General features: G+C 38.8%; 1 protein-coding gene across 1 annotated transcript; it reads left to right on the forward strand.

Annotated features, from left to right (window-relative positions):
• The first annotated feature begins 10,943 nt into the window (after positions 1-10,943).
• On the forward strand, positions 10,944-27,071 carry EIF3M (eukaryotic translation initiation factor 3 subunit M). Its single transcript, XM_006091629.3, has 11 exons — positions 10,944-11,079; positions 14,183-14,315; positions 15,290-15,428; positions 15,711-15,834; positions 15,985-16,079; positions 18,496-18,579; positions 19,530-19,629; positions 20,754-20,835; positions 24,887-25,030; positions 26,271-26,331; positions 26,776-27,071. The coding sequence occupies exons 1-11, from the start codon at positions 11,038-11,040 to the stop codon at positions 26,894-26,896; spliced, it is 1,125 nt and encodes a 374-aa protein (XP_006091691.1). The 5' UTR covers positions 10,944-11,037; the 3' UTR covers positions 26,897-27,071.
• Positions 27,072-27,303: the final 232 nt, after the last annotated feature.

Consider the following 27,303-nt stretch of genomic DNA (forward strand, 5'->3'; position numbering starts at 1 on the left):
CACGATAAAATTCTCCAATGGAACATAATGCAAATATTCTTTATGCAAATGAAAACACTCACTCTCTGTCCAAAAGGGAAACAATCTAAATATATATCTACACTAATAAAAGAGAAACATGCAAATTAACCATCCCTCCACGATGTCCACAAGCCACGCCCACCAGCCAATGAGGAGTATGCAAATTAACCCAACAAAGATGGCAGGTTAATTTGCATACACAGGCACTGGGCAGCCGGGGGTGGGGCGGCACACACGAAAGCTGGGGTCGGGGCCTGGAGCTTCCCCCGTGTCGCCATGGTGAAGCAGGGAAAGCTCCCGCCCTACTGGAGTGCGTGCGCGGGCACCGGCGCCAAAAGGCCTGTGTCCCTGGGAACCAGGCGTCCTCGGGAACCAAGCCACCCCGAGCCTGTAGGCCCGTGCAGGGTCCCGGAACGTGACAGAGGGTGCACATTGGGCTGAGGGGACTCCCCCCCACCTCCCACACGAATTTTGTGCACCGGGCCCCTAGTGTGTGTGTGTGTGTGTATGTATATATATGTGTGTGTGTGTGTATATATATATATATATAATCATCCAAGTACTGCATCTAGCTCAGAATCTTAGCTCTCTGGATAACATGTGTCTCCTCAGGCCCCAGTGACCTTAATATTAAAAGATAAAGGTAACTGTCTCCAGTACACTGAATATACAATAGACAAGGAACAAGAATGCAGTAACACCTCCAGTTCAAGAAAAAGGAGAATGGGAAACACAGGGTGTTCTGGCATCTGGATTAAAGACTCCTTGCTGGTGATATAAGACCTTAGTTAGCAAATCTGATAACCTCTGGTTCTGCCTTCCAGAGGAATCCTCCTAGACCAGCCGTGGGCAAACTACGGCCCGCGGGCCGGATCCGGCCCGTTTGAAATGAATAAAACTAAAAAAAAAAAAGACCGTACCCTTTTATGTAATGATGTTTACTTTGAATTTATATTAGTTCACACAAACACTCCATCCATGCTTTTGTTCCGGCCCTCCGGTCCAGTTTAAGAACCCATTGTGGCCCTCGAGTCAAAAAGTTTGCCCACCCCTGTCCTAGACCATTATTATCCATGGCCTCATATGAGAAGGGCTTTGGGAAGGATGCCTTTCTTGAGGGCCTCAAAGAGCCCTCCCAGTTCACTTCTAGTAGGTGTGAGTTTTGGACCTGAGGTAGCCTTAGGGGTTGAACAATTATAGACTACTAGAGGCCCGGTGCACGAAATTGAACAGGTAGAGTCCCTAGGCCTGGCCGGTGACCAGGGCTGATCTGCAGGGCAACCGGTGGGGTGATGGGGGGACCCTGCTCGCACCCACCTTGGCTGGCCTGGCGCTGCCTGCTCGCCAACCCCACCCCCTGCCGCTGCTGCCGGTCTGGGGCCTGTGGGCTGGGGGCAGTTCCTGCGTTGAGTGTCTGCCCCCTGGTGGTCAGTGTGCATCATTGTGACCAGTCATTCCGCAGTTCAGTCGATTTGCATATTAGGGTTTTATATAGATTGTCAGACAAGCCTGGTGTTTCTTTGGCAATATGCTGTTGTGGAACAATTTTTCTTGGGTTTCTTGTATGCAGAGGCACTGATGGCCCTTCGTTTCAGACTATGTTTTCAAGGATGTTTGTATAGCAACTAGCCTTGGAAGATGGAGATAGTGTTTCCCTCCAGAACAAAGGGCAGAAATGCTTGCAGTGCACTGTAAACTATTTAGATTCCCAAAGCTCAGGGTTCTTTTCCTGTAATGCAAACATCTGATACATAACGGGGCCCATCCACATAGTCTGAATTCACCCCTATTCTTTGGATCTTTGCTGAAAGTGGCAAGAAGTAACCAGGACGGGTGAACATGAATTAGATCTACTCTTCCCCCTAATGTAATAATAGCGTAAGACACCACGGTTTATATCATAAGAAACAAAAGGAGACAGTTTTCCATGGAGGATGTTTTGATATCAAATAGCAATATTCATGCTCTTCTTAGCCTGCAGAATCTGTGTCTTCACAGTCAAAGCCTTACTTCTTTCAGTTACCCAGTACTATATTTTAGGTTATATGGCCTGAAACACTCCATTTCAGGTACCAAATCTGTTTGGTTAGGTTGGCTCCAAGTAACAAAACAAAACTGACCGTATAGTGGCTTAGACAAATAAGGGGTGAGTACTCCTTACAAAACTAGAAATCCACAGGTAAGCTCCTCAGGGCTTCACAGGTGGTTCCATAATGAACCAGGATGAAGAAAGATGAAAGGATAAAGGCTCCTGCCATTGAAGTATGCATCCATTTAAATAACTTTTGAGAATGTGCCTCCCTCCCCCCAGCAACTTTCCTTTCATCTTAAGCAAAAGATGTCACATCCCCAACCCAGCCGCAAGAGTCTTGAGAAGAATTCTCTAGGTGGGCATGATGCCACCCTGAATAAAAGCAGGATTCTGCTAAGAAAGTAAAAAGAGAAAAATGTGTATGGGGTAAGTTACCAGCAGTGTCTGCCACAGCAATTTTTCAAATTTAAATATTATATAGGACAAATAAACTATATCTTTGAGCTATATCAGTTCTGCAGGTTTTCTGGGTACATGAACATGGAGGTAAGGAGAACAGACACGAGAGGACTTCAATAGTCCAGATAAGAAATGATGAAAGTCTGAATAACAATGTAAGTTCAAAGGGTGGAAGAGCTGTTTGGAGTTGGGGGAAATCAGCTTTATTACTGGTTTTAGATGATAACCCTATTCTTTATGACCCCTTCCAAGTGAAGAAAGCTCTACAAAGTGTCCACTTTGACACTTCTCCCTCTGCCCAATGGGAAGTTGAGGGATTTCTCGGATCTTGAGGGATTTCTCGGATCAATATGTGTGGGAAGAATATCTTGTGTTCAGGCAAAGCTGCCTAACTTGTTTGAGCCTCTCTTGCTTCATCTTTAAATAATAATAGGATTTGGGTTAGTGTGGTTCATATACAAGCTCAAAATAATGTTTTTCCCCAAATATAAAAATTACTAACTCATAAACTATTCTTGCATTTGTATTGCTTGCAACTGACAAGCCTCTTGACTAGTGCATTAAGTTTTTCTCCTCCGGTATAGACATTCTTTTCTGGAGTCATTTAAGAAACATAAATAATGAATGCGTCTTTGGATTCATTATGTGAATGTTTGGAAACATTCACAGATTTATGAATGTTTCAATAATCAGCTATGTCATGTGAAGTGAAGAAGTTAACCTTATGAATTTTCTCTTACTACAAAGACTAATGGGAAGATTGATGTTTTCTAATGGTCAAAGTGTTTGCGATTTAAGGCATTGTATTAGTTCTACTGCTACATCTATAGCTCGGGTATAATATATTTCAGTGAGCCACAATTAAGTGGTTTAAACATTAGTTGCTTCACCTATAAAGTTTCTATAATCATATGTTGCATCACTGTATAAAATTTAATTATTAGCAATAAATCTCTGAGATCCTAAGATGATAGTTACTTCAGAGTTACATCACAATAGCACTGAGAGATTTCAAGATTTTCACCATTTTAAATACACATTACAAAAATTTGTTAATTTGCACTTAATAAACTTTTTACTTACAAAGTTATAACTTTAGATTTCAAAGTTTTCTCTCCATGTTAATCAGAATTAGGTTCAGCTGTATATAAGAGAAATTCAATATTATGGTGGATTAAACTAGATGGAGGTTTATTTTTCTGTGTAAAACAAGCCCATATGTAGGCAGTCATGGCCAACACATCTTCCTGATGTCATCAGGGATATGGGCTCCTTTCATCTTTCCTCTCCATCATCATGGCTTCCACCTCTAAGGCCATGTCTTGGTTTTAGTTTGGTTGCTGCAACTCCCACCACCAAGTTCATGTTTTAGGCAGAAAGGAGAAATGGGGTAAGGGCAAGAGTCAGCTTCCAAGTTGAGTTGGCTTCTTTTATAGAGTTTTCCCAGGAGCTACTCCCCAAACTGCCACTTCCATGTAACTGGCTATCCCTAGCCTTAATAAGGCTGTCACATTTAATTGCATAGAAGGGTGCACTGCCACACCCACACTATAGGGAGTATTTGGCTACTAAGAAATAAGAGGGTGGATAACGAGTTGACAACTATCAGTCTCTGCCACACTTAAAAAAACACACAAAAACTCTGTCCCATATCTTTCTAGACTGTTGTAATCCATTTTTTCATTCAAAAATTAAAAGCAATTATTACTAATATAAAAATATTTATTGTACCTTATTTGTATCAGGCCTTTGATAGGTTAAGGGATGTAATGCAGAACACATCCCACCTTCTCAGAGCTCACAGTACAGCGATTCAGTTAAAGCAGGGGTCCTCAAACTTTTTAAACAGGGGGACAGTTCACTGTCCCTCAGACCGTTGGAGGGCCGGACTATAGTTTAAAAAAAAACTATGAACAAATTCCTATGCACACTGCACATACCTTATTTTTAGGTAAAAAAACAAAATGGGGACAAATACAATATTTGTATTTGCATGTGGCCTGCGGGCTGTAGTTTGAGGACCCCTGAGTTAAAGGATGATGACTAATTATTATAAAGGAAGCCCATTTTGCAGGGTTACCCTCTATAATGTAGCATTATTATTTAGGTAATTGACTATATGTGCAATTTTAACAAAAAAATATACTTTCCTTGCCTAACCAGTTTGGCTCAGTGGATAGAGCGTCGGCCTGTGGACTGAAGGATCTCGGGTTTGATATTTCACAGGTACCTTGGTTGCGGGCACATCCCCAGTGATGAGTGTGCAGGAGGCAGCTGATCGATGTTTCTCTCTCATCGATGTTTCTATTCCTCTCCCTTCCTCTCTGTAAAAAATCAATAATATGGGGGGAAACCAAGATGGCGGCATAGGTTAACGCCGGAGTTTGCTGCCTCGAACAACCACTTCAAAAATACAACTAAAAGACAGAACGGACATCATCCAGAACCACAGGAAGGCTGGCTGAGTGGAAGCTCTACAACTAGGAGGAAAGAGAATAGCATACCGAGACTCAGAGGAGGCGCAGTGCTGAAGTGAAATACTAAGGTGCGAAGTGCATGTAGAGCAGGCTGGCGGCTGAGGGTGCGGTTGTTGTTTTCAATCGGGAAGGAGTCTCAGACTCTGAGCTCCAGATCCAGGCGAGTCTCTAGGGACCAAGACTCAAACGGGAGAAGCGGGACTGTCTGGCTTCAGTCAGAACTCGAAGGCAGCTTTCTCTCAAGGTTTGCAGTGGTTGCTGGGACTCTGAGAGGCAGAGCCCCTGGGGACGGAACTGAGAGCAGCCATAACTGCTCGCTCCACCCGCCCTGTAGATCCCTGGGGACCTGCCCTGCCCAAGCCCTGCACAGAGGCATTTGCCGGATAGCCTTAGGCAAACGCTAGATTAGCACCGCCCTAGAGATCCAGCACAGAAGTTCTTCCACTGCAGACACAGCTGATTCTCATAGCCAGTTAGCCTGGAGGTCAAATCACCCCCAGTATTACCGACAACAATCAAGGCTTAACTACAACAAGACTGCGCACAAAGACCACAAGGGGGTGCACCAAGAAAGCATAAAAAATGTGGAGACAAAGAAACATGACAGAAATGGAGGATATAGAGCTCAAAACCACACTTTTAAGGTCTCTCAATAATTTTCTAGAAATTGCCGATAAGCTTAATGAGATCTACGAGAAATCTAATGAGACCCTCGATGTTGTGATAAAGAACCAACTAGAAATTAAGCATACACTGACTGAAATAAAGAATATTATACAGACACCCAACAGCAGACCAGAGGAGTGCAAGAATCAAGTCAAAGATTTGAAATGCGAAGAAGCAAAAAACACCCAACCGGAAAAGCAAAATGAAAAAAGAATCTGAAAATACGAAGATAGTGTAAGGAGCCTCTGGGACAGCTTCAAGCGTACCAACATCAGAATTATAGGGGTGCCAGAAGATGAGAGACAGCAAGATATTGAAAACCTATTTGAAGAAATAATGACAGAAAACTTCCCCCACCTGGTGAAAGAAATAGACTTACAGGTCCAGGAAGCGCAGAGAACCCCAAACAAAAGGAATCCAAAGGGGACCACACCAAGACACATCATAATTAAAATGCCAAGAGCAAAAGACAAAGAGAGAATCTTAAAAGCAGCAAGAGAAAGAAACTTAGTTACCTACAAGGGAATACCCATACGACTGTCAGCTGATTTCTCAACAGAAACTTTGCAGGCCAGAAGGGAGTGGCAAGAAATATTCAAAGTGATGAATACCAAGAACCTACAACCAAGATTACTTTATCCAGCAAAGCTATCATTCAGAATTGAAGGTCAGATAAAGAGCTTCACAGATAAGGAAAAGCTAAAGGAGTTCATCACCACCAAACCAGTATTATATGAAATGCTGAAAGGTATCCTTTAAGAAGAGGAAGAAGAAGAAAAAGGTAAAGATACAAATTATGAACAACAAATATGCATCTATCAACAAGTGAATCTAAGAATCAAGTGAATAAATAATCTGATGTACAGAATGAACTGGTGATTATAATAGAATCAAGGACATAGAAAGGGAATGGACTGACTATACTTGGGGGGGAAAGGGGTGTGGGAGATGCGGGAAGAGACTGGACAAAAATCGTGCACCTATGGATGAGGACAGTGGGTGGGGAGTGAGGGCGGAGGGTGGGGTGGGAACTGGGAGGAGGGGAGCTATGGGGGGAAAAAAAGAGGAACAAATGTAATAATCTGAACAATAAAGATTTAATTTAAAAAATCAATAATATATATATATATATTTTTTTTTCCTTTATCAGAAAAATAGTTTCATAGTTTTGAGATACCGGATATAGACTTGAAGACAAATTTTAAACATTAATATAATGAAAAGCATTCTCCTTGCAAAAAACGTTGTAGTTTTGGTCCAATAATAAGATTTCAAGTGAAAATATTAATGTGGCCCTGGCAAGTAAAATAATTAAAAATATAGCTAAATCCAGATTTTCCAGAATTTTTAATCAGAAAGAACAAGAAGACAGCACTAAAGGAAAAGCAGACAAATTAAATAGTAAAGAAGAACTATAAATATTTGGTTATATTTTTCAGGTAAAAAAATCAACTGAGAAAATATTGTCTTGAAGAAGACTGGGGCCTTGTTCAACTACTTGGTAATTCATTTTTGAAAGTTCCTAGATATGTTTATAAGAAACTCTAAAGCATACAGTACAATAACAGATTGCTATTGTGGTGGTATGAATGACAATTCTTATTTTATTGCCTTTAATACACCACTGACCTGTTTTATTTTGAGCATAAAATCAAGTTGAAATTGGCCAGTTCTAGTTTCAACTGGCTCCAAATTTCTTTATCTTAAACATTTGGAACATATAGAACATGCCATATGTAGAAGAATAGACAATATTTCTTATACCATTTGTCTGAGTTAAGCGAGACTTAAGTGCAAAAGAAAAAAAAAAGCCCACAGAACACTACTTTTAATAAAAATAAAGCTAAAAATTTTAAAAATTCATTTAAAAATCAATTTGACCTGAAATATAATTTTTAAATGATTATAAAGCTTAGGAATATAGGACATATACCTTTTCCTATGAGGTTGGTCTCTGTTGCCCAGTTGGGAGTGGTTCTCCTACCCATAGCTATTAGGAATGGAATCCAATTTCCTGTGTTTTAAAAATTAGGAGAAAACTTTAGAAAACTGGATTTCAAGCTGGGACATATAAGCATTCCTATCTCCATTCAAGATATATGCCTTAATTTTGTTTACTCTCATATCACAAGTGCCTAAACTGTACCTGGCACATAACAGATATATATAATGAATAAAGTATGAATAAATGAATGAAAGTTTAAAGTTTCAAATAAGTTTGCCCACATCCTTTCACCATCTTCCTCTCAAGAATTTCCTGAAGGGATATTTTTTACTTCACAAAGATCATAGAATGAAGAAAAATAGTAAAAGCAATAAGACTTTGAAAAGTTCAATGAAACTGTACATATATTTTTTAGTCTGTATTTCTAGACGTTTGCAAATAATAGTGTCTTGGGGGAGGAGCTTAATGACTGCTTGCTGGGTGCTGGGCACTGAGGAAGGTGCAAGGAATGCTGTGTAAAACGTGCACATAAGTTCCCTGCCTTCAGGTTCAGTGTTTCTCCATCATCAAGGGTATGCCATTGCAATAATTAATCTTTTTAAATTTAGTCTATCCAGATGTTTTCTGTCCTACCTCCTACCTAATCCTCTTTTATTTGTTTTGCTGTCATTTTTTATATTGAGCTATAATCATGATATCAATAAACTGCACGTTTTTAAGAATACAACTTGATAAATCTTATATATGTACACAACCATGACACAATTGCCACAATCAAGATAATGAATATATCCATAACCCCCCAATATTTCCTCATACCCCTCTGTAACCCTTCTCTCCCTACTCCTTGCTTACTCCCCCTCATCCAGGCAACAATAATCCACAGTGCTGCCACTTTAGATCAGTTTGTATATTCTAGAGTTTTATATAAATGGAATCATACAATATATCTGGTTTCTTTCATTCAAGAAAATTATTTTGAGATTTATCCATATTGTTGCATGTATCAATAGTTTTCCTTTTTTATTGCAGAGTAGTATTCTATCACATAGCTATATATCAATTTACCTGTTGATGAACATTTAGATTGTTGCCTGTTTTGGCTATTAAAAATAAAGCTGCTGCCTTTTTTGAAAATAGCGCCTCAAAAAGCTAAACAAAAAAGTTACCATATAATCCAGTGATTTCACTCTTAGGTACATACTCAGGAGAAATATAAACATAAGTACCCACAAAATCTTGTGCATAAATGTTCATAGAAGCATTATTCATAATAGCCAGAAAATGGGAACCACCCAAATATACATCCACTGATGTATAAGCAATAACAAGGAATAAAGAACTAATCCATGATACAACCTTGAGAACATTATGCTAGAAAAAAGAAGCCAGAGACAGAAGTGGTCAATTTTCAGCACACTTCTCAGAATGATCCTTTACCAAAAAAAGAGCTAATGTTTGATCTCCTTACTCTTCTGCTCAAAAACTGTCAGAGGCTTGCCAGTTCATTAAGAGTTGTTAATGTAAAAAAACATTCAAACCTGTAAAGAATTTTTGTGAGTTTATTTGAACCAAACTGTCGACAATTTCCAGGAAGCAGAATATCAACATATTGGGATAAAGCTACAAAGAATGGCAATTTTTCACCTTGTTTTATGCGTTACAACCAAAGGAGGAGACTTAAGTGGGTTGGTGATAGATTAGAGAGGTGGGAGAAAGCAAAGGGGGGCGGGGTTTCCTTTGGGATTGGATAAAAGGTAAAATGATAGACACATACTTCTTTTACTTAGGTGGGTACAGGATAGTTAACAGGCAACAATTAACGATATTTCACAGGTACATTAATTTAGATGTGAAAAGATAATAGGCTCAGTAAAGATTGAAGTTGACCTTTGTCAGGGAAGATACTGGCCTAGGACGTGACTACCCACTATAAACTGCTTTTTAATTAAAGGTTTTGAATTTCAGACCGCCCTTTGTAGTTACTTTAGGTCTCTTGAGTTTGCAAGGCCGTCACGCAGGCCTTTCCTGAGTTAGTAGTTAGCATGTGGCCCCTTTTTCATCCACAGAGCCAAAGCCAAAATTCTTATTATGGCCTACAAGACCATGGTTTGGACATGGCTATGTCATCTTCTGCTGCTCTTCTCTCTCACTGAAATCTAGCCCACAGGCCTCCTTGCACCTTCCTCAGGTCTTTTTTTTTCCTGTTTTGCATGAAAATCTTAATTGCAGTTTTCCTCATGGTCAGTGCACATCATAGTGACTGGTTGTTCCGTTGTTCGGCTGGTTCAGTCTATTTACATATTAGGTTTTAATATATATAGATAGCTAACACATTCAGTACTCACCCTGTGCTTTGCATACTAATTTACTTTTCCCTAGAGCAGTGGTTCTCGACCTTGGCTGCACATTAGAATCACCTGGGAATCTTTTTAAAATCCTGATTTCTGGGCCTCATCCTGGTGAAAACCACTGCCCTAGAGCAGTGGTTGGCAAACTGCGGCTCTCGAGCCACGTGTGGCTTTTTGGCCCCTTGAGTGTGGCCACGAAGTTTCAATCGTACTGTACGTGTGTGCCTGCATGTGGTATTTTGTGGAAGAGCCACACTCAAGGGGCCGCAGTTTGCCGACCACTGCCCTAGAGGAAGCTGAAACACAGGTTAAACAATTTCCCCAAATCACACTTACATCAAATGGTGCAGCAGGTATACCATCCCAAGGAATTCTGGAATCCATGCTATACAGCACGATGCTATCTAGGACTGCCTTTCTTATTACTTTGTAATGTTTGTGGCCTGTATATTCCTACTGGAACGTAGGCTGAATGTGAGAGCATCTTTTAAAAGCGACTGTTATCCTCAGTGCAGAGAGCACTGCCTGCCAGGTCGTTCCTAAATAAAGGCTGAAAAATGGGTTAAATTATAACTCGGAAAAAAAAAATGGTCGGGGTCAGCAACAAATGCATACCTCGAAGGCTCTTTCAGGCCCGCCAAGAGGGGGTTAGATTCGGTGGCCTGGAAAGCGAGGCAGGGCCGATGGGCTGCTGGGAGCAATGTTAGCGGAGTCAGGAGATGCGGCCTAAGGGACTGGCAGAGGGGGCGACGCTAGAACGGAACAACTGATCACAAGAAATATTCCTTCACCCAACAGTCCTAAGACTCCAAAGGAGAGAGGGCTCAGCGATGAGCAAGCACGGCGGTAACAGGACAGTCCTTTAAATTACTACCTAGGGAGGCGGTCCCAGAGGGCACGCCCGCCCCGCCTCCAGCCACCGCGGTGGGATCGGCCCCCGTGGCCCCGCCCACCCAGTGACCCCGCCCCTGGGGAACCGGCCCGAGGTGACCCGGAAGCGGTTGGAAGCGTCGGGGAGCGCGTCTGCCTCCTTTTCCGGTTGGCGTGGTTTGCGAGAGCAGCGGCCGCCGCGCCCGGGCCTTCACCATGAGCGTCCCGGCCTTCATCGACATCAGTGAGGAAGACCAGGTGTGCTCCCGGGCCGCGGGGCCGCCAGGGCGGGGCTGGGGGAGCCTTGGGGTGTGAAGGCCGAGTGGGGGCTGGGTGGGAGGGACGCCGCCCCACGGAGCCGACTCGGGCTGAGACCCGCAGCTCAGGCTCCACACGTGAGAGTGGAGAGGCCGCGAGACAGGGCGCCGGAGGCCGGGGCGCGCGTTCGTGGCCGGGAATCGCACCTGCCTGCCGGCCGGCGGCCCCGGCGCTGGCCCGACGCTCCCCGCCGACTTCCCGGTCGGCGCCTGTGCTTTCTCAGCCCAGAGTCGCTTCTGCCGACACAGTACTTTCCGGCTCATTGGGAAAGGTGTCGGCTTCAGTCCCCCAAATGCAGCCACATCCGGAGTGGGAGGTGGCAAACTTTTCGATGTTGTAAGCCATTGTTGTCTAAGGAAACATAATTTTGTTGACGATGAAAACGGTGTTATGGGGTCACAAAGGCACCGGCGACCTATTCTATACATAGACCATATTTTATATTCTTAATGTGCAAGGGTGAGAGTCCTCTTAACCCGAAAAATAAAACGTCAGCTCCACCTTCATATTTGAGGCATACATCTGGTGAGCCGTCCCAACGTTTTTAAATGTTCTGTTTGGGGTTTGCACTTTTCCCCATCACAAAAGTTAAGCTGCAGTTGGTGGGAGTGAAACTAAACATGAAATGATCTCTTAAGGTAATTTTGCAGAAACTATTCAGTGAAGTCGTGTTGCCATTTTTTTCTGCTATTCCATTAACATGGACATTTTGATTTCCATAGAAGGTGTCATTACTATTCTAACATACTTGTAGAATTGTAGATGTGGCACACACACACACTATAGAAAGGCAGACTCTCAGCCCTGAAGAGCAAAGTAAGTGGAAATGAAAATGGGAAAAAATGTTTAAATAAAAGTAAGTTGTGGGAAGGAGTTGAGCACAGTTAAAAGATGTGAACGACGTCTTTTTCTTAAAAACATACCTTGTTGGTAATGGAATCATGTTATCAACAGTTGACTAGTAGGTTATTGAAAAATTTTTTTTTTTTTAATACAGAAAAGGGTTTGTAAATGCAGCGAGTTGGTGTTACTGATTCTATTTTAGTTTTCGCCCTGGCAGGTGTTTTAAGTGGTTAGAGGGGGTTAGTTCCTGGTTAGGGCGGGTACCTGTTCGACCTGGCCTGGTCAGAGCACTGCAGGAGGCAGCCAATGGATGAGTCTGTCTCTCATCCATGTTGCTTTCTCTCCTCCCTCCCTCCCTCCCTTTTACTCTCTCTAAAAATCAGTGGGAAAAAATATCCCCAGGTGAGGTTTATATGTATGTATTATGCTTAAAGCGTCATTTCTACTGAGGGTATGCGACTGTTCTTGTAATATATTAATTTCACTCTAGCCATTACTTTCAGGTAAGGAGGTGCTTTTGTTTTCAAGAGGTTAACTTTGATCAAATTCTCAGTTTAATTAAAGTTGGGAAATGGAGCTCAGAATCCTTGTTTCTTTTCCTTGGTTTGTACCACTTGCCAAACACTACTTGTAACCAGTGAGGATGATAGTTTAAAAACAAAACAATAAACTGTTGGTTGAATAGTTATTAGAAAAATTCACTTTTATGTTTACAAAGTGGAAACTGAATCAAGTGCCTTTGTTTTGATGAAGTTGTGTTTTCTTCATACCGAAGTGTGCTTTCCAGGGGTATTTTTTTTTTTAAATATATATTTTATTGATTTTTTACAGAGAGGAAGGGAGAGGAATAGAGAGTTAGAAACATGGATGAGAGAGAAACATCGATCAGCTGCCTCCTGCACACTCCCCACTGGGGACGTGCCCGCAACCAAGGTCCATGCCCTTGACTGGAATCAAACCTGGGACCCTTGAGTCCGCAGGCTGACGCTCTATCCACTGAGCCAAACCAGCTAGGGCTAGGGGTATTTTTTGTGCTCTCTCACAGGATGACAGTTGTTTTATGAAGTCTTATTTTACTGCCAATGCATATGTGAAGTGACTAGTTTTTATCTGAAAGGATAGTATCATCAGGTCTACAGGTTTAATATACTTTTCTTAGGTAGCCAAAACATATCTGTAGGTTTAGAAAATGTGATACCCAGGCATTTACTAATGGTATTCTTACCTCTCTCTTTTTCAGTTCCTCATATTATTATCTTAAATACCATCTGCATTCATGTTTGGCTGCCATACATACCGAACTCTAAAAAGAACTAGTTATTAAATATTATATGTACATATTAGAATAGAAAAATGTCTAAATACTGGATGCAGTCCTACAGTTATACTTTTATGGGTGCAAAGGTGCTTTCTGATCCAGATAATGCATTTTGCATTTCAAAAGAATTTTATAGTAGATCCAATTTGATATAAGTATTTTATTCAAGGAAGCATTCGAAGGCATCACCTTTTTTTGTTTGTTAATCCTCACCCAAGGGCATGCTTATTGATTGGAGAGAGAGAAGCATCAAAGGGTTGCCCTCCCAGGCCCCAACTGGGATCGAACCTGCAACCCAGATATGTGCCCTGACTGGGGATTGAACCTGCAACCTTTTGGTGTATATGACAAAGCTCTAAACAACTGAACAACACCAGCCAGGGCCAAAGGCATCATCTTTTTATCTTTGGCTCCCCAAATGCTCATCTCAGATAGGTTCTCAAACATTTAATTAACAGTAATTACTCTCTTACCAAGGTAATGTTTGTAAGTTTTCAAAGTAGTAGTGCTATGCACACCTCAGAGCAATAACATTTTATTTCTTTAAAACAAATTGAATTTACCAAGTCAGATCTCACCCCACACCCCAAAAAGTCTTTGGGTTATATTAGAAAGATTTTTGCCATATACTATAATTCCAGCAGGATATATAGGTGATCTGAGAGAAATTCTGAAGTTGATCTATGTGGGCCATAGTGGGTCTGTGTACCCACTGGGAGTTGTAGAGGAAAACTTGAGGGGGTTGTGACGATGGATGTGGTAAAGTCATTGTTAAATACAGCATTTAGATTTCATTTTTTTAGAAATAGGACAGAATGGCTTGAGATCTTGTCATTCATAGTCAGTTTTATAGATATATAGCAACACTGTTTGATTCCACAGGCTGCTGAGCTTCGAGCTTATCTGAAATCTAAAGGAGCTGAAATTTCAGAAGAGAACTCAGAAGGTGGACTTCATGTAGATTTAGCTCAAATTATTGAAGCCTGTGATGTATGTCTGAAGGAAGATGATAAAGGTTTGTTTTTTAATTTTTTGTGATATTTCTAATAACCTATTTTTAAAATTTTCTTGTGAATTATATTTTTGTCTCAGACCTTAGAACTTTGAAGCACTGTTTCTAATCTTTGTACATACTTTCAGGTTTTTCTACTCTGTTAATACCTATGAAGTAAGCCCATTTTGAGAAAACATCTTTTTTACATCAGGAATGTTTTTGTCTGTTACTGCACACACTGAATACTGATAATTTCAGAATGAATTGAAGAAAAAAATGAAGCACTTCTTTCTTTTCTGTAAGGTTTAGATTAATATCAAATGGGATATAACAAGTAATCTAAAGGCTATTTATTTGGTTGATGTCCTATTTTTTTATTTTTTATTGATTTCAGAGAAGGAGAGGGAGAAAGAAACATCAGTGATGCCAGAGAATCATTGATTGGCTGCCTCCTGCATGCCCCAAACTGTGGGGATCAAGTCCAAAACCTGAGCATGTGCTCTGATTGGAAATTGAACCTCGACCTTCATAGGTTGACCCTTAACCACTGAGCCACGCTGGCTCAGCCTATTTCTTGACATGAAATGGGACATTTTGAAAATGGGGAGTTCTGAAATCTCTAGTTAAGGTTTCAGATTAAACTTGGTAAATGACTAAAAGCTTATACTTGAAAATTAGTGACCCAGTCAGAAAAGAAATGCCTTTCATTTCTAAATAACTTTTCTGTTTGTATGTTTTAATTGGGAGAGTATCCTAGCCTAAGACCTAACCAATTACTTCCACGATTGACTATCTTGCCAGTGAAAATTGAAACCGTATATGTAGCCACATAAATCAATCTTCTGTTTTATTGATTGAAAACTAAATCTTAGGTAATTATTTCTTTAATAAAATATACAAGTGTTTTATGTTTAATGGTCTTTGAATACTGGAAATTCAGATACATTAAGTATCATAGTATCACAGTTGTATTATCTACGCCATGTCATGTATAGATGTTGAAAGTGTGATGAACAGCGTGGTATCCCTCCTGTTGATCTTGGAGCCAGAAAAGCAAGAAGCTTTGATTGAAAACCTCTGTGAAAAGCTGGTCAAATTTCGGGAAGGTGAACGCCCATCTCTGAGACTGCAGTTGTAAGTTAAAAACTGAAAAAGGCTCTGTTTTTCCAGGGGCTCTTTTCATGTCATTGTCATTTGATGGTTAAGAGCAAGAATTCTGAAACTTGACTGTCAGCTGTGGCTTTTATAAGTTGTGTGACCTTAGACAAGTCACTTAACCTTTCTGTGCCTCAGGTCCCTCCTTTAATGTGAAGCTACTAATAGTGTCTGTCTCACATTTGCTGTGAGGGCAGATACTCTCAACTTAATCACTGTAGTTACTGATCTCAAACTTTTTATTATTTGTTTGTTAACCAGGCTAAGCAACCTTTTCCATGGGATGGATAAGAATACTCCTGTAAGATATACAGTATATTGTAGCCTCATTAAAGTGGCAGCATCTTGTGGGGCCATCCAGTATATTCCAACTGAGCTGGATCAGGTGAGTTATTATGTGGAATACTTGTTTTGCTTATAAGTGTAGTTTTATATTATAATCAAAGCAAATATGTGTTTTCTAAATGTTATATTTTAAATTGTGAAAATATATTCAGCTATATCACTAAATCTCCCTTTATCAATCTCATCATAGGTTAGAAAATGGATTTCTGACTGGAACCTTACCACTGAGAAAAAACACACCCTTTTAAGGCTACTTTATGAGGCACTTGTGGATTGTAAGAAAAGGTATTCACAATTAATGTCTTAAAACTTAAGGCAAAATGAGTAGTTGAGGGCTGATTTTTAAAGGTAAATGAATTTGCTCTCCTTCATTCTCTGGAGTTGCTATAAATCTGTTTTTGTAAATGTTACTTATTAAAGATAACTGCAAATTTTAAAATACCTATTGAGTTTCTGCAAGATCTTGGGTTCCTAAAGGTTGTATCCATCCTACCTAGCAAACTTCATTTCCAAAATATTTATTCTTTTACATATGCAGTAAGTAGTCAGTATTCAGTTTAGTGTTTTGTTTTTAAATATTTTTATTGATTTTTAGAGAGAAAGGGAGGTAGAGGAATAGAGAGATAGAAACATCGATGAGCGACAAGGATCTGATTGGCAACTTCCTGCATGCCCTTACTGGGGATCAAGCCCACAACCCAGGCATATGCCCTAACCGGGAATCAAACGCACCGGCTCTTTGACAGTTTTAATATAATGTGTCTTAGGAAAGGTCTTTTTGAATAATATTAATTAGTTGTTCTCTTAGCTTTTTTAACTTGAGGGTCCAGCTCTTTCCATAGGCTTGGGAAGTTCTCATCAATTATTTGAATAGGCTCACTGTTTACTTCTCCCTCTCTTCTCTTCCTGGTATACCCATTATTCTTACATTGCTATTTCTAATGGAGTCAGATAGTTCTTGTGGAGTTCTTTCATTTTTTAAAACTCTCAGTTCTCTTCCGCCTGAGTCATTTCTAGATTTCTGTCTTCAAGCTCACTAATTCTTCCATCTAGTCTTCTCTGTTTCCAGTGTTCTCCAATGTTCTTCATCTCATTTATTGAGGTTTTTAGTTTCAGAAATTTTTTCTTATAGTTTCAACCTTTTTGGCGAAGTGTTCCTTTTTCCTATTGATTTTATTCCCGATTTCATTAAACTGCCTTTTTGAGTTTTCTTGCATCTTTTGGAGTTTTTTTGTTTTGTTATTTTTTTCATAATTGCAATCTTGAATTCTCTGTCATTTAAATCAGTCTTCCTTGTCTTGGGAGTTTGGTTTCTGGAGACTTCATTTTCTTTATGAGCTACCATGTTACCTTGGTTATTCATGGTACTTGATGGATTGTTTCTCTGCCTGGGCATTTGAGGTAGTGAACTCTTCTAAGTATTGTTTTGCTCTAGTGCAGCGGTTCTCAACCTGTGGGTCGCGACCCCTTTGGGGGTCGAATGACCCTTTCACAGGGTCGCCTAAGACCATCGGAAAACACATATAATTACATACTGTTTTTGTGATTAATCACTGTGCTTTAATTATGTTCAATTTGTAACAATGAAAATACATCCTGCATATCAGATAATTACATTACGATTCATAACAGTAGCAAAATTACAGTTATGAAGTAGCAACAAAAATAATTTTATGGTTGGGGGTCACCACAATATGAGAAACTGTATTAAAGAGTCACGGCATTAGGAAGGTTGAGAACCACTGGTCTAGTGGATTGATAAGTAGTGGTCTTTCATTTGTTTTCCAGTAGATAGTGCGATAGCACCAGTTTTTGTTTACTCTTACCTCTCGGATCTTGTTGAGAGGGTGTTGCCTTTGTTCTGGAAAATGCCCCTTTATGTCCAGGTCCCTTCATTCTCAGTGCACCACCCTTGTGGTGGGCAATGGGGCTTCAAGCCTGCGACTTCCCAGTGCTGCCTCCTTGTAACCTGAAAGTACCAGCTGCTTTGTGCTGTCCGTGGCATTCCTGCTGCCTCTATAGGTTCTACCGGTGAGGGGTGGCCGGGGGTGGTGGTGTGATTCTGTGAGTTGGCCTTCTTGCTACTAATGGTGGCCGCCATTTTGCAGCTGCCACACTGCTGTACCCCATCTCTGCCCCCATCACCAGGTTTAGCCACAATGGGCACTGGATATTCAGGCCAGAATGTTGCTTTTGTCCCTCCTACCCTCTGGGCTGCCCTGTGGGGGCTGCAGCCCGACTCCTTCACCACTACCACATCAGCTGGGGCTGGGCAGGTGCCAGACTGTCTGTGACCCGTGTCTGTCCTTCCCCCTGTTCCACCACCCCTGCTCCTTCTGATATGCCTACCATCAGAGGTCTCAATGCATGTATCTCAGACGTGCTTGTGTGTTAAGCAAGGGATTCTTTGTTGAATTGTGGTTGCCTGACTTATAACTTTAAGGGGAGAAATAAAGGTGTCATCTCACTCTGTCATGATGCTGACTCTGTTAATCACCGTTTATTTCCTTCATGGCACATGCTTGCTTATTGTCTGCCTTTCCTACTAGAAAGTGCCATGACTTTTCCCATAGAGCAGGACCTTGTCGCTCTTGGTCACCATTGTATGTATCATTGACACAGTACTTGGCATAGTAAATTTTTTTAATGAATGAATAGCAATGAGATATTGTGAAATTCTTAAAGCAATATTTCTTTTTAGTGATGCCGCTTCGAAAGTCATGGTAGAATTGCTAGGAAGTTACACAGAAGACAATGCTTCCCAAGCTCGAGTTGATGCCCACAGGTAATGTTAAAAATACATTGTTCTAATGATGACTATCAGCAGCTGAGAGATGAGTTACAGTATTCAATCATATAACTGAAATCATGTTTACACTTGCCAATGATCCAAAGCCACTTGATACTGTGTGCTCTGTGGTGATTATAATAGAGATACTAAAGTTGAAAATTTGATATTGGAAGAACCACAAATTGTATATGAACTGGCTACATGCTGTTTGGGAAATTGCTGATATGGGGTTGAAAATATCAACCTGAAAAATAGAATCTAATCATAGGTCAATTTTAACTTACGAAGGTGTGTAGATGAGGAAAAGTTGGTGGCTTGCTAAAAATTAGTTTAGCCTATTCCCGATAATAATAATGGTTTCAAATAGTCGTAAGTCTGCTTAGTAGCAATAAGAACAAATCAGCTTTTCAAATTTATGAAACAAATTATGATAACTTACAGGGTTATTGGCTTCACACAGGACCTGTATACATGATATGTGTTGGTTGAAAGGGTAGTTAGTGGAAAATATCTTTGAGGTTAGACTGCCTGCTCCAACACTTAATTAGCCCTTACTGGGCGAGCTCTTTCTGAGCCTGTTTTGTCATTCATAAGATGGGCATGTTAAGACTATATGTCTCAGGGTATTATGAGGATTCATTGAATTATCCTTACCTTAGTGTCTGGCATATGGTAAGATGCTGCAGCTGTTTTATTTATTCTTTCATTACTTTGTGGTACTTTCCAGCTATGTTTTTGTCTCCAACTATTTATTATTTTGTTAAACAGATGTACTTGATGTGTAGATTTATTGGCCTGTTTTAACCCCAATCTTACAGCTTTTCTTATGCTTTATATATTGAATTCTTGGACATTTTACTGAATTAAATGTATTGCATCCTGCAAACTCAGTGAGACATACCTGAATTTCAAGACTGAGCTTGGATTTTTGTTTTCTAATTAAGGTGTATTGTACGAGCATTGAAAGATCCAAATGCATTTCTTTTTGACCATCTTCTCACTTTAAAACCAGTCAAGTTTTTGGAAGGCGAGCTTATTCATGATGTAAGTAGTTTATTCTTAATGTGAAAAATACAGTATTTTCCTAAATTTAACATACTAAAGCAGAACTCTCTTTCTTTGTATAAAAGAACTCTCTTACTTTGTATTCGTGAACATATCTATAGATCTGGAAAGAGAACTATTTATTCTTTTTGTATCAGGAACAGACTGAAATTTAGGATTAGCTTTTCTCTAACTACTGGACACAGTTCTGTTCTTTTTCCCTTTTCTTCATCTTCTCACTTGCCTGGCCATTATGAACCTAAATAATAGAAATTTCTTTTTACTATATAGTGTCAGCTAGCCCAGTTAATAAAATCAATCCAATATTTTAAAACACATTAATATCCTTTTCAAGTACAAGTATAAATATGTTTTGGGTTATTTTCCATTTGTACTATGCCATTACCACCATCTTTAGAGCTCACTGTATTTACTGATTTATCTAAGTGAGTCTTCTATTAAACAAACTAGAGGCCTGGTACACAAAAATTCGTGCACTCAGGAGGGTCCCTCAGCCCAGCCTGCACCCTCTCACAATCCGGGACCCCTCGGGTAGGGTCCCTAGGGCTGGCCTGAGATCAGGGCCTAGCAGGGCTTTCCTTCCTCCAGTTGCAGGCAGCTGGCCCCACCCCCCCTGCTGCCACTGCTTGCCATCTGTGCAGCGCTGCCCCCCCCCCCCCCTCCCTTGCCACCAGTGGCTTCCCTCTGCAGGCGACAGGCTGGGGTGCAATGGCTTGGCTGGCCTGGGCCTCCCTCTTTCTTTGCTGGGGGCCAGGGCCAGCCCTGCAAGGGGCTGTCTGCCTACCTGATCGCCCCTAACTGCTGGCCTGCCTACCTGATCACCCCTAATCACTCTGCCTGCCTGCCTGATTGCCCCTAACTGCTTGCTTGGGGGTGGGGCCAGCCCGGTGAGGGGCCCTGGTGGTCTAGTCTCTGGTCATTCCGGTCGTGACGCCTGGCCTTTTATTAGTATAGATGGTTTAGATGGTAATTTGATCAAACTTAATTGAAATGTCTGCACTGAAAGAAATATATTACTGGGAATTAGTGTCTTTAAAAGTATTTTGAGCTATAAATATTCTGTATTGAATATTGTATCTTTATTTTTTTTTGTCTCTGTATAGCTTTTAACCATTTTTGTGAATGCTAAATTGGCATCATATGTCAAGTTTTATCAGAATAATAAAGACTTCATAGATTCACTTGGTAAGTTTTGGGGTGTGTTCTTTGGAGGGGTATAGGGAGATGGGAATGTACTATTCTAAAACTGTTCTGTACTGTGAGATCCAGCAAATATGATTTTGGCCTACCAGTGGTGTATGATGGATAGCAACAAATATAGGCAGTTTAAAATATTACTTAGAATGAATTGGGAATCAGAAACCAAAAGCATTCGTGATGGAAAGAGCATGAAACTACTGTTTCTTTGTAAAGGACCTTACTCCTTATTCATATGCATGGTGATTTATATTTTTGTTGCTTTTTTAAAAAAAGCCAGATTCACGTAATTGCAACAAATAGATTTTTCTATGATACACTTTTATATTGGTGCAAAACCCTAACCCCAAATTAACAAATTATAGAAATATATGGTATTGATAAGCATATCTAAGTAAAGCTGTAGATGGGATTAGAAATGGATTTGTGATTTTACATGATAGGAGAAACTTTCCTAACTACAGTTTGTTGAAGACAGCAAAGTATTAGCTTTATGATTTTGCCTTTGTCTTTCTAGGGCAATAGTTCTCAACCTTCCTAATGCTGCGACCCTTTAATACAGTTCCTCATGTTGTGACCCCCAATTTCATTGTTACAAATTGAACATAATTAAAGCATAGTGATTAATCACAAAAACAATATGTAATTATATATGTGTTTTCCGATGGTCTTAGGCGACCCCTGTGAAAGGGTCATTTGACCCCCAAAGGGGTTGCGACCCACAGGTTGAGAACCGCTGTTCTAGGGCATCAGAGCTCAGTAAATGTTCACCAACTTGAATTGACTCTCACTGTCCTCATTGAGCAAGCTCCATATAGATTCAGTATTTTCCTTCTAGAGCACGTCTTTAACATACTAAAATTACAAAATGAAAAATTAGAAAATCTATAGTTTAACAAGTTTAAGTTGTTCTAAGAGAATGAAGTCAACTATGAAACTAAGGTGCTTTGTTTTCCTACTAGGTAATAATCTAAATACATTATGTATTTTTCATATTAAAATTTATTTGTTAGTCTTCCTGGTTGTTTGAGACATAGGTAAAGAATGCATTTATAATCTAGCTTGATTATACTGTTAGTCCTCAATATAGTAATCATTCATTCCTGTCACCTGTAAACTTCGGCATTGGGCAAGACTGAATTATTCTGAACATAACAAGGCATTTGAAATACACCAAGATAAAGTAGATGCGAGTGTGTTTGTGTAGAATGCTTTGCCAGGTGCACTAGACCCAGAAAACCACATTCTGTCCCAGTTAATTTGTTTTGTGGCATGAAGCTATGTGATGGAATGTTAATGTCAGCAACCTCTTTATTTACTCACCAAGGAAAAAGGAGTAGTAATTAACACTTTGACACTCCCCCATTGATGTGTAATTGACTGTTTCAAAGGAGCACTGGTTCATAAGCTATTGCAATGCATTAAAATTACGTTTTTTATATTGCAGCATTTTAAGGCAGGGGTCAGTGACAATGCAGAAATTGCTCAGTGATGCACATTTTTTTATTACTGCATTAAGGTTTTGACATATTAGTAATGAATAAATGTTTCCATAAAATTAGATTTTTTTTTTATAACTTTAAAATAGAAATGACACAACACTATGACTTCCTTGAAGGTGATGTTCTACTTTTCATGAAATAAAGCACAGCTTCCTAACAAGTCTTCAACTCATACTTCACTGGCTTAATAGCTTGCTCTTGAGAGCAGAAGTCCTAAAGGCTTTAGGTTTGGTGATATCTTTTGATGTAGTGACTTTAAACATCAATTTGAAATGTTTTTAAACATAGATTCCCCCTTGTATGACATATAATGGTTTTACATAATTTATTTTAGAAATAATTTTCATTCCTTTGATATGTTTTTTGATTTATGGTAAGCTTATAACTATAGCAGTAGATTTTCATTTTAAGAGTATTTTAAATTATACCTTAGAAATTTGAGGAGTTCTTATTATTTTAACATTAAAAGGGATTATGTATGCCCACAGAACTGGGAATACTAAGAAATTTTCTTGAGAAAGATCTTTAGTGTTTGTTCTCTGTAACAGGAGAAACATAGTATTCCTGTAAATCAAATTTTGTTTTGCCTTTTGTTTCTTTAACATCCATGCAAATTAGCAGTCTTTTATTAGAAATTTGTTTGTAAAAGATGCTTTGCGGAAAACATCTTGAATGTATAGTTTTAGTTAGATATATTATTAGACGTTTATTACAGCTTAAAGTTTGGTTACAAATGTCTAGATTCCACAGATGGCAACAGTTTATCAACCTCTGAGCCACACTGGCTGGGCATACAGTTTTGACTTTTAAATATTAAATCCAAAGTGACCAGGCGGGATTTATTAACTGGCAGTTTGGGCCAACAGTAGAATTATCTTGTGTCATCTGAATTGCCCTAACATGTTCACATGTAATCTGGTGTTATCCAGTTGCTACCTTCTTGCTTCAGAAAGTTAATCAGCATCTAATTTTCATTTGTTAATTAGGATTAATGTGCACTAATTGATTTTTTGATGCTTGTAGATTTCCATTAAACTGGTTAGCAATACTTACTTGGGTATCTCATTCATCTGAGTTATGATGATCGTGTTTTTGTTGAATCTGTGCCAAATAGAAAGCCTGCATCATAATTATAGTTAATTAACAGACATGTGCTATATTAATGGGCTTTCCTAGTCACCTGCTAATAATAAATGTTACATATTTCAAATTTATTTGTGGAGTGCTTAGAGGGAACTTTTTAAACAATACAAACTTGAGGCTCTTAAATACAAAAGGGTAATGATCTTGGTGAGATTACGAAATTTGAAAGCTCAGAGAAAAGGGGCATGTAATTCTGTATTAATTTTAGAAACTTAAGTTAGCATCAAATCAAGTGTATATGTTGTAATTCAGTTTCCATGTAGAGACGGGTAAACACTTGGATATTCAGGATTTGTAAATATTTATATTTCTAGTTATTTATTTTATAAATGAACCTATTTTCGAGGCCACTTTGTGACTCTAAGTAAAGCATTTCACTTCTTTACTCCTCAATTTTATTGTTTTTTTAAAGTGAAAGGAGCAGGGCCAGATAATTTGTTAAGTTTCCTTTTAAAAGGGTCTAACAGTTTGTTTTTGATATGAGTAATTATAACAGTATGTTGCGTTTAAAAATTGCAAGGCAAAAATTTGAATTATCTATACAGTTTTCTATTTAGGCCTTGTAAAGAACAAGTATGTTAATGGTACTGTTTAGTTTTTTCTAGTATTAATCATCTTAGTCTGTAAATGTAAAGTGATAAACACACTTTTACATTTAAAAAAAAATATATTTCTATTGATTTACGAGAGGAAGGGAGAGAGAAACATCAATGAGGAGTGGGAATCATCTATCTCCTGCACACTACCTACTGGGCATCAAGCCTGCAACCCGGGCATGTGCCCTGACCAGGAATCTGTAACTGCCTGGTTTATATGGGTCAATGCTCAACCTCTGAGCCACAGTGGATGGGCATATACAGTTTTAACTTTTAAATATTAAATCCAAAGTGACCAGACAGGAAATGGAATGTTTTCATGACTGAATGTGTATAAAAATGTTTTAAAACTTCATGTTTCCTAATAAAACACAGAACAAGGTATAAGTAGATAAGGAGTCCTCCATTTAAACAAGGGACCTGTTAGTAAAAATAAGCATAAGTAATTCATTTATATAAAATTTTCCCTTATGAAATGGATTTTGTACATTTTATCTCCTTAAGTGTATAAGTTAGGATGTAAAAAAACTTTAGGGCCTAAAAACATTTTATAGCCCAGTCTTATTAACTTTGTCTATTACCTATAGTAATAAATAAATGTAGTTCTAGAAAAAGAATTTTAAATACTCCATAATTTAATTATGGGGTCAGTTTATGATTTGAAAATATAAGCTTTGTCAAAATTACTCTATATATAAAGTGCTCAAACACAATGACTCTACAGTTTGACACAAGAGTTGTAATTGGTCTTCTATTAGCATTAATACCTATTCAACTTCACTATTTTGTTGTTATCAGGACTATTACATGAACAGAATATGGCAAAAATGAGACTACTTACTTTTATGGGAATGGCAGTGGAAAATAAAGAAATTTCTTTTGATACAATGCAACAGGAACTTCAGATTGGAGCTGATGATGTTGAAGCGTTTGTTATTGATGGTAAGGCAATTAGAGCTTTTTTTTTTTCTATTTGTCTTTTACCCATGCAGTATAAGATTTTTTATCTTGAAGCTGAGCCATATGCTAACAAAGCTAGATTCTTTTGTAACAAATGTGTATTTTAGTAGATTAGCAGATTGTAATTGTTGTAGAGTGAAAGTTCAATGGAAATAAAAATTGCTATGTGGTTTTTGGTGTTTGTTCTATTTCTTAAACTTATATAGAACAAAAACCTTTAGGTGGTATACCATAGGGTAGTTAAGAGCCTGGATTTTTATATCAGACCTGGGTTTGAGACCAGGTCTGTCTTCCTCTATGAAATAGGAATATAGGAGTAATTTGTAGTTCTGAGGATTAAATGAATTAATGCAGGTAAAGCACTTAGCCCAGTGCCTGGCATGTATTAAATGTCCTGCAGATGTTAACCATTATCAGTTTTTTATGATTGGCCTAGAAACAGGACTTTCTTCCCCAACATTGGTATTATAAAGTAACAGAATTTTTTATTTTCTTCCTGAGCCTTTAAATTTGAAAGTTTGGGGGATTATACAATTAATAAAATAAAGAACTATTCACATAGTTCTAATGCTCTAATTCTTAAACATACTTATAAAGAAATACCTAATTAGGAAATCTTCCCCTTCAACCCCCTAAGGCAGGGGTCCTCAAACTTGTTAAACAGGGGGCCAGTTCACTGTCCCTCAGACCATTGGAGAGCCGGACTATAGTTTAAAAAAAAACTATGAACAAATTCCTATGCACACTGCACATATCTTATTTTGAAGTAAAAAAACAAAACGGGAACAAATACAATATTTGTATTTGCATGTGGCCCGCGGGCCATAGTTTGAGGACCCCTGCCCTAAGGTGTGATTGTAGAGGAGAACATCTAGAATTCTTGATGAAAACTGGGGGAGGGGAGGCATGCCGGAGGCATTGTGCTCTCACATTGATGTTTCTCTCCCTCCCTCTCTAAAAATCAATAAAACATATATATGTATTAAAAAGAACACTATATATTTGGTATGGATTAGCCCAGCAACCATAGGATAAATAAATGCATAATCTCCCTCTTAGTTGCATCATATTGCTGTTTATTAGATTCAAAGAGCCAGCTTATAAAATCATATTAGAAAACTGTCAAGTTTTATTATGGCTTGCTTGGTCATAGTTTCATACTTTAAGCTGTTTTTCTTAGGCATTTTCCATATAACATGTCATGTAAAATGTCTTTTTTCAGCCGTGAAAACAAAAATGGTCTACTGCAAAATTGATCAGACCCAGCGAAAAGTAGTTGTCAGGTAAGACACTTAATACTTTGCAGCATTTTGTAGAACAATTTAGTTTGTTCTGATGATTTCACTTAAATGTTTAGAGAACTAAGGTGATGTTCTTATCAATTGACTGTAGTTAAATAGTTGCTATTTATCATAATTTTATTAAAGTTCAGACTGAATTGATTAGCTTATTTAATGAAAGTCCTATTTTCCAGCACATTTCATTTAATGGCTCAGCATTGGCTAGAATACTAATGACTTTTGTGTCTGTTTTATGTAGTTCAGGAAAATAGAAGGTTCAGGATCAATATGATAAAGAATTTTTTAAAAAATAAGCTGCTCATTCTCTTACAATTTGAAATTGTCTTTTATGTATATTTAACCTTGCTTTTGACTAGATTCAAGTATGTAGTATTATAAAAGAATACAAGAGGATAAAAGGTTGACTAATGACTTTTAATTTTTCAGTCATAGCACACATCGGACATTTGGAAAACAACAATGGCAACAACTGTATGACACACTTAATGCCTGGAAACAAAACTTGAACAAAGTGAAAAACAGCCTTTTGAGTCTTTCTGATACCTGAATTTTTATGCTATAAATATTTTTCTTTTGGGGAAACATCTAAATGATAGTAAAACATTTTAAGCTGAAATTTGACAACAGTCTGAACATTTATTGTCTCAAGTTCAAAAGAAATTACAATCTTCAGAGGATACAATGTAATAAATTACGAAGGGTCTCACTGTGTCTACCTTGAATAATATGTAAGTTGTGTTCTATTAAGGAAGGGTCTTGAAGGTGCAGCAGGAGCTTTGATGAAAGGTATATGGAGGAAAGACCAATTTAAGGGGAATTAGATGCTAACAGCAAACTTTGCAATCTTAACTCAGCTATCTTAACTGAAGCATTTTATGGGCAAAAACATAGTAATACAACTTCATTACATCAGAAGAAATTGGAAAAGTGAATACATCTGAAGCTTTAGATATA

Source organism: Myotis lucifugus, unplaced genomic scaffold (genome assembly GCF_000147115.1).
Source record: "Myotis lucifugus unplaced genomic scaffold, Myoluc2.0 scaffold_92, whole genome shotgun sequence".
In the NCBI taxonomy this organism is placed as follows: domain Eukaryota; kingdom Metazoa; phylum Chordata; class Mammalia; order Chiroptera; family Vespertilionidae; genus Myotis; species Myotis lucifugus.

Coding starts and splice junctions, on each gene's coding strand:
- EIF3M (XM_006091629.3), top strand. CDS start 11,038: ATGAGCGTCCCGGCCTTCATCGACATCAGTGAGGAAGACCAG. Junction 15,429..15,710: donor CCATCTCTGAGACTGCAGTT/GTAAGTTAAAAA, acceptor TTTGTTAACCAG/GCTAAGCAACCTTTTCCATG. Junction 25,031..26,270: donor TGAAGCGTTTGTTATTGATG/GTAAGGCAATTA, acceptor GTCTTTTTTCAG/CCGTGAAAACAAAAATGGTC.